The sequence below is a fragment of the Amblyomma maculatum genome, chromosome 5, assembly GCF_055883805.1.
Source record: "Amblyomma maculatum isolate TAMU_Amacu chromosome 5, ASM5588380v1, whole genome shotgun sequence".
Classification (NCBI taxonomy): Eukaryota; Metazoa; Arthropoda; class Arachnida; order Ixodida; family Ixodidae; genus Amblyomma; species Amblyomma maculatum.
In genome coordinates, this window is record NC_139348.1 from 158102968 (window position 1) to 158111479 (window position 8512).

The 8512-nt window shown below is 43.0% G+C and overlaps 1 protein-coding gene across 1 annotated transcript; it reads right to left on the bottom strand.

Moving 5' to 3' along the window:
• Positions 1 to 2606: 2606 nt before the first annotated feature.
• On the bottom strand, positions 2607 to 8256 carry LOC146190098 (U-scoloptoxin(16)-Er7a-like). The gene is made up of 3 exons (XM_084603376.1): positions 8033 to 8256; positions 4625 to 4733; positions 2607 to 3000 (listed from the first exon to the last, which is right to left on the bottom strand). The coding sequence occupies exons 1-3, from the start codon at positions 8136 to 8138 to the stop codon at positions 2910 to 2912; spliced, it is 306 nt and encodes a 101-aa protein (XP_084459502.1). The 5' UTR covers positions 8139 to 8256; the 3' UTR covers positions 2607 to 2909.
• Between the last annotated feature and the right edge of the window lie 256 nt (positions 8257 to 8512).

Consider the following 8512-nt stretch of genomic DNA (forward strand, 5'->3'; position numbering starts at 1 on the left):
CCAGGGGGCGTTGCTGATCCAAACATATTCATGGAGAAGGAGTGAAGAGTTTGCATCAAAAGGGTGGCTTTTTGGGCTTGTTGTGCGTGAACATAGCGAGACTGTAGCGCAAAGCAGACAGGACACACGAGAAGAACGAACAACACGAGCGCTCGTGTTGTTCGTTCTTCTCGTGTGTCCTGTCTGCTTTGCGCTACAGTCTCGCTATGTTTGCATCAATCTGTCTACTCAATTTCTGGTTAAGTTCGTATACCTAAGGAATTCGCAGCGCGTCGCACATCGCACAGTTTAATCTTCTTCTGGTTAATTTTCGTCGCCATTCAGGACACCAGTTTCCGAATGTATAAATAGCATTTTGTAATAAAATAGGTTAATGAGAGGAAGTTACGGTGCCTTAAACGGCCCTGTAATACCTAGACAACCTTCATGAGGAATTATTTCTGATGTAGACAAGAAAAACGTGTGCCCACACTATGCATCTCCAAGATACTACAGACTGCACAGTTTCATTTTATAATTATTCATTCGTTTATGCCTACTACAGCGTTGAATGAGGATATGGAAAAAAATGTAAAAAATGCACGGTGAAGTGGTGGCAGTCAGTAGAGTGCGAGGTACTGTGACAAGAGATGTAAAAGCATGGCAACACATCCGCGCTCAATAGCATAACCTCAAAAGTCGTTCAAAGCGCGATTAGTACAAGAATGGGCGTTCCCAACTACTATGTTGCTCTGAAATTGCGTTTCAAAAACCGTGAGTGAGCTCAATAAATAAGAGCTCAAATCGCGGTAGCCTGCTAATGGTACGTTAGGGCATAGACAATTTTGAGTAGTTGCCAAGTTATTCGATTCCCGGAGAAATAGTTCTAAGAACTATAAGAACCCGAGAGATGATAAGAAGCATCTGATAATCAGGAAGTAAAAAACTAGCCTTTCGGGAAGTATAGAACAAGTCAATTTTGCTTTAAACCTGTTTCAGTCTGCTCACGTCCAGATTCTTAGCGGATTTCCAAACGACCAACCTACAAGCGTCGATCGATGGGACCATAGTCTTCGAGCTAAGTAACTTTCTTCATATTCAGGAATTCGCAAAGAGTGTCGCAAGCATTCGAGCCCTTGGAAAGTTTTCTCAGAAATCAGATCGATACATTTAGAAAAAGATCGCATGTCAGGTTGCGATGTCTGTATACTAAATATCATTCAAGGAGTATTCCGAACGAATATATAATGAAGTAATAGGATGTGCGCCCAGGAGGATAATGAAAAATCTTCTACAAAATAACGCTAACGTTTTATGTCGTGCAGCACCAATTTTTTTAAAAAGGTGGTGATCTAAAGGTGATTTAATTACACAATAAGATGCACACTCCTATTGTACAGGGGACGAAAATAGCACAAGAATTATGAGTCTTCTGAGGAAAAACTAGGCGTACAATTAACAGATGGATGACGTGCGCTGCCCTGTAAATTTGGTCAATTGCGTCTTACTCTGGTTTATTTCTTAACAAAGCTCATTTGGCCCTGCATTGAACAGTCATGCTAAGTAATAAAGCGGAAAAAAAACGTAATGTCTTGGAAGTGTTACATGAAAACCATTATCATACGTCAGTGGTTTCCTTCAGCCTACCGTCAAGTAGCGTGCTTAATCTGAGTAAGAATCCGTGATCGGTAGACTTAATTCATACGTACGGGTCACAGAGCTCATAGCAGCAACGCAAGAACTTGTGTCACATTTCAGTTCAGGTCAGTTCAGTTTTTATTCATTTTCGTAATAATAGCACTATATCGCTGTCTTTATATCTGTTCATAACGTTGTTTAAACACCGTCTGAGTGGGGAATGGGAGAGCCATTGAGCAGAGGTTGGAGCAAGTTAATTTGTCTGGTGGCGACAGCTAGTGCAGGAGAGGATACGTGCGAGAGGAGTTAGTCATGTTGTGTAAGTAGCTTCACATGTGATGATGATGATGACGACAGTGCACAGTTGTGATCATTGGTACACGTACATTCTGGGCATGATAAGAATGCACAGCGCCGGCATAACGCGGTGTTTCTCTTAGGCTGCGAGTCATCAGTCTTTCTTCTGATGTTCACAAAGCGACGAATATAAACATATTCTAATTTCTTTTTATACAGATACCAGGAGTCGGGCAGATCTCTGTACTTTAAAAATTCCTTCCTCTGTTCTGTGTCACTGTTGCTCCAGCTATATAGACCTCCAGCTGCCTCTTTAAGGGGTCGCTATGTATCGTTAAGGTTTGCAGCCGGAGTTGAGAGATTGAAGCCTTAAAATACCCAGGCCATATTTCGTTTCATTAATCTCGCTGTCCGCCTCCTGAAACCTTTCTCAGCGTATCCGTTCACCGGATTTCAGACCACTTAAGTCACGCTGAGGTGCCTATACCCTCCATCTGCTCGTACCTATATGTGTCTTAGCATTTCCATTCTTTTCTCCTTCCCTTAACCGAGGACAAGAACCTTCTTTTTTCCCATGCACTCAACCATTCAAATCCTGCACACTTCATTGTATTGAACAAGTCATATTCATGCTGTAAATTCCCCCACCTCACATATTACCTCAGCACGGTACATATGTGATAACAAATTAATAAAGTCATGCTGGAAGCATTTGTCGATGCTCTGGGGCACCAAGATAGTGCAGTTTATTTCTCATTCGTACTTAAAACAGTTTGCTTTTATAACAATAGCTCTCAGAACTAGAACTTATAGACGCATCTAGATGTGTCGTCCCGGCATACGCATGTGCCCGCCAAAGAGCTTGTAGCACAGACTGCAGCTGATAGCATGAACATTTAACGGGCTTTTAAGGGTTTGCTTTGTGTCTTCCGCAGGGGTGGCTCGTGCTTGCAAGGGACGCGTCAGGATGCATATCTAGTCCACAAGAACAGTCTTTAGTGACAGGCTACTTGATCACAGCACCGAGGATAGACGCCGGACCCCTTTAGCAAAGTGCAGTCGCGGCCAGCCGAGACTCTCCCGCAGCTGCAAATACAAAAAACGACGGCCATTCAGCAAATCTGCTGCCACTCATACCCAAAATATTGGCGCAGCAGCAGCTACGGAACTAAAAAAAAAATGAAGCAGGTTAAGTGGTGCATCTCGCATTTCTGCACTTGCCCATATTTCTTTCGCCTGTTCACTCATAGCGTAGGCTCGTATAGCCGCAGCTTTTGGCTAAGTCGTGATATTGAGTCCTGATAGCGGTGGCGGAATTTCGATAGCGGCGGAACGCTAAATAGGTACGTGCTGCTAAGGTGTCTATAGTACTCGATAAGCAGCCACAGGTGACCAAATTAAAATGCGCCCTATAATATAACTAATGTTACAAAACTGCCCGCTTTCGTCTCCTCATCTTCCATCGGCCCCACAATCGGGTTGTACATACAACACCTAAAGTATGTCATCTGAGCCATCATGGAGCAACGCAGCCGTCAGGGCAAGTTGTATAACATGCCAACAGGTCAATCTCAGTGACTACAACACTAGACTGCTGCACCCAAGGACGCTGGATCGAATCTTTGGCGCAGCGGCCGCTTTTTGATGGAAGCTAAGGAAGGGTGCCCGTGTGCTGTGCGATATCAGTGCATGTTAAAGGTCCCCAGGGGGTCGAATATTCTGGAGCCCTACACTACGGCGTCCTTTACAATCTCACTCGCATAGGAACTTTGGACTGTAAATAGAACAGAAAAGAACATGTGAACTTGCATTTCGCCTCTGGTCAAACTATCGCTGGCCTACTGGGATTGTTTGTTGAAGAGGTGCCAAAGCATACTTGAGGGGTTAAGCAATATTATTTATAACGCGTATTTGTACATGTATCCACAATACAAATCTAATATCGCAAGCTAGGTATATTACATGCACAGAACGGGTTCGCAGGTTCAATAACAAGCACTGCAACTGCGACTGGAATGCGTACTTTCCTCTCTCAAGGTATTTTTATCACCCTTCAACTGCAAAATGCACTACCTCCTAATGAACCCTTTTTATCCTATGTTCCTCTGATGATGCTCTTTCGTTAAGGCATTTTATATTTAGAGATAACCAAGGGTCTCATAAGCTAAAAAATTTGTTTGAAAGCGCTTCGCGCGCTTTCAAACGCTAGTGTCAAGAGGTAGCTATTGCCGCAGCCCACCAACCCGCGCTCAGAATTCAACACATTCTCGAGCTGTCATTGCACGTCATCGCCTTCATCCCGCCTTGCCGCAAACGATTTCGCGCGTTTGAACGTGTTAAGCCTGCAGTTTGTTGTCTTTTTCTGTGGCAAAGCGAAGATGCCACAAGGAATCGCCACCGCTTTATAGTGTAGAACTAGATGAGAATAACATCCATCAGAACTGCAACCTAGTATACTACCTATTCTATATTGTGTACTAAACGTTTGCCTTAACGTGTGCTCCAATATTAACGACGCACAACAGAGAAAACACAGCATTGCTGATGTCTTACTAGTGTATTAGCCACGTGCGATTCAAGCCATGTGCGTATAGTTGGCATTTTTGGCTTGTATGTGCAATTCGAATCTTTTTTTTTTTCTTCTTCTACTGAATGCATAAGCCAGACGCCACCACAAGTCAATGCGATCAGTTCAAGACGCGGGACTAACCCCGTAATGGTCAGGTCACCCTCCTTGGTGCACTCCCATTCTTCGCAGGGGAACTCGGCATACAGCGGTTGGCCTGGTGCAATCTCTGTCCCGTTGTACAGGCATTTACCTTGAAAGGAAAAACGCAATTACATGTTATGCACTTCATGAAACCGTTTCGGCAGCAAGACAAGTTCAGATGAGAAGTCAGATCCGCCACGACCTGCAACACTGCCTTTTTTTTTTTAATCTATGCAAGAAAAAGAAAACTGATAACGATAGAAATATATGCTACACTGTTTATACTAGGCCTTTGAGCTCTTAATTTATGTTTTGTCGCTAAGTAGTGTTATTCATTTTGGATGGGAAATCATTTGCGCTTCTGCAATTTTCTGTTTATTGAGATTATCATTTCATTCTCATTTTTCGCTTTGCTGAAACATTTCAATGTGTGAGGTTTAATCCATGCTTTATCAGTATTCAATAGACGTTCACCAGTCGGCACACTATTCAACGGTCACGAACAATCATTATAACCTTAAACCCACCTAATGCCATTATATTCAGGTCAATAATATTATTGTGCGGTGTAGGTGAGGGCCACAGTGTAATTAGCCACGTTTCCTGCTGGCGCTGGTGTATTGGTTCTCCAATATATTATATGCGAACCAAATCAATAACAGGTCCATTTTTATTTTATTTGCTTGTTTTCAAATTTAGAATTGGGTTTGTTTTTTTCTCTCAAAGCTTTCATTGATACTCTGTTATAGCGAGTTCTTCTTTGCATTCATGTATTTTGTTTTTATCTGCTATGTATATTAAGTAACAAATTTGGTCATTCTCTAATAGGAGGTTCCCGGAGACTTTATAGCTTCTGATATAATTAGTAATGCTAATAATTCTGTGCATAAAAATGTATCATACGTTCAAATTAAAAATGACGATGGCGATGTATACTAAAACTTGAACACATCATGCGCCCAGATTTATACATTTTCCATCATTAATGTGGTACCTCACTTGTGAAGATCTTGAGATAGTAAAATAAATATAATTGAGAACACGCGCTACAAGAAAGAAAGCTGATACTGCTCGAATGATCGGACACCGCTATCAACTGCTGCTGGAGCCAGTCCTATACTTATGTTCTGAGTAAGGTAGAAAATGAAGTTCTATGAAAGACGGCTGTGTCATATAGAGTGAGAGGGAGCGCAGACCTTTTCATTTCATGCCTTACCTTCATTTACCTCGACTGAAAAGCTGAGTTTTGGTTACGAGCTGTGCGCCCTGGAAGTTTTACAAAAGAGGCAAGTATGGTTGGCTGTGACTAACTGGCGGATACTAGAATAATAAAAGTTACGGATTGCACCAGGACACCGATCTCTCTTTTCTTGATTACGGTTCCATTCACACGTTAGAGAAATAGAGAACACCGCTCTTTCTCAGCCGGTCGTTTTACTAGGAGGACCATGTGTCTGAAAACGTTTGCGTCCTTTTTTTTTCTTTAACAAAACCCAACCTATCAGTACTGCCTTTTCTGCTAACAGCAAGCTACTTTACACCATGTCGGTTCACAGAAATCCTGTAAGCCGTAAGAGGAACACGTCCTTCATGAAAAGGAACAAGGCATAACGCTGCTCAAGCAGCCGCATCTGGGGCCTTTACGAGCTCGCCAGGCTTTCTACTCAAAGGGCAAGTGACTTCGCAGCTCCATATCTTGTAACGCTTCACGTAACCTCTCTTAGTGGCATAAATCATTCCAGTCTACCTGGCTTCACCTGTTCCCTCAAATTCTTGGATAAAAAGTTACTCTTCCCGTGCAATCATGCTGTCTGAGGTGCTACGTATAAGTCGCTGGAATGGCTATAGTGTAAATTACTATATGTAGAACAGGCCGCAAAACAGCAGCAAATAAATATCTGTTTATAAATCCATATCGAGGTATATTTCTCATTGAGAAGAGAAAACCTCATTAATTGCTAGTAATGTTTTCTCTTTGTGACGGCGGAAACACGCAATTCGGATTTTCTTTTATCTGTAACTGGGGTTCTTGACGTGTGGATTTCAATATTATTGGATGCTCGCTTTTATTGAAGCTCGTTTCAGATATGATCCAGTTTGGTTTATAGGTTTTAGTGGCCCAAATGCAAGACACCGTAATTAAGGCCGAAGGCCAACCTGCAGGCTCTTTTAACCTGCAGTGACATCGCTCAACACACGAGCGCTTTGCTTTTCGCCACCATCGAAAAGCGGTCACCTCGGCCAGATTCATCCTTGATAGGCTGAGTTGTCGAGCACACTGACCACTGAGCCACCACGGCTCACTTCTTCCAATCTTTACAGCGATAGTAAAACAACGCAGAGAAATTAGCAACGCTTACTTCTTTTCGCAAATACACACTGCCTATATTCCGCTTACCCTCTCATAGCTGGACTATAATCTTTATTACGGGACTTCATTGTATCTCAGCGAAATAAACAGCCGTGACAAAGTTCTCCTCAGATATTGCATGCGTACTGAAAGCAGCAATTTTCACCAGTATTGGAACAGTGCTGATATGATGCCTTGCAGGGCGAACGTGTTTTGAGAGAACGGCATCGAACAAAGATGCCAAAATATCAGAAAAAAAAAAGAAAGGATTGAAAATATGATGTCATTCATACGTACGAAAAAGAGAATGCTTTAAAGTTATAAAATCGGCGAAAGGGTCCGAAATCCCGCGGGTATGTATAAGGAATGTTCAGTGCACGACGCCTACGCATTAAGGGCTTATACAAAATGTATTAGTAATATATGAACTGCATTTGCGTCCTTCAAGCACAATAAGGAATTCACCTGCGCAACATTTTCATACCGCAACTTACGTAACGCAAAACCTAGTGTGAGGACAGCACTAGTCGCGCCAAATACGTTCGCACACTCTGCACCATTAGTAAAACAAGTTCAATAACGAACTCGGGAAGGATGTGATAAAACTGGTACCCCAATTACCAACCCGAAATATCTGAACGATATGTGTCGCCTGTTGATTTTACCGTTTTGATGTCTGAGAGATATTCCGAAAACAAACCTTTTCATGGAGGTTTTTGAAGTCAATGCTAAAGTAAAGTTGGCCAGTATATGCTAGCTCCATAGTTTCACGCCATTTACGCACAGAAGTGTTCCTGCCTGTATATGTGCAAAATATGCCTCTAATACCTCAAAAGGGCTGCCTGAAAAGACAACATTTAGGTGACAGTTATACATGCACTCCTTTTCTGAACAAAGCATGCTCATGAAAGTTCTCGTTCGAGAACAAACATATAATTAGTTAAAAGTGATGTCGCTTCCCAGTACGTCACTCTTAAATATTTTTGGGGAGCCCCTTGCGTCACTAACCAATTTGAGTTTCCAAGCGCTATTACCGCTTCTGAGAGCTAAATGCTTACCATTTTCGACGGGAACCTTGCCAATCGACACGTAGCCTGCAGAGAGTTCCCATTCCGCGACAAATACAGCCGCCATGGCGACAAGTACCACTGCTTGACAACGCATGTTAGAGCTGCTACTACTGCGGCTTATCCGACCTCTTTTCAACGGAGCGAATGAATTCGAGCTCGACCAGTTCTCTCTTTCAGTCTGCAAGTATTAGCTGTTGTGAACAGCTGCTGACAGCGCCGGGTATTTCTGGTAGCGGGCACGCCGGTGTTATCTGCACTCGACACTTCGCCTTGACCCTTCAAACGCGGACGTAGGCGACCCGTTGTGCGTAGCCCTAGCTGTTACACAAGATGTAGCACTCAAGGCCTTGGCGTCGCCTGGGGGTGCTGAGCGAGCTCTCAAAACCACGGCGCAGACGCATGCTAGAGGAAAAAAAACGCCGGTTAGAATATTTTCTTTTTACATGCTCAGCACAGCATACGAGACAC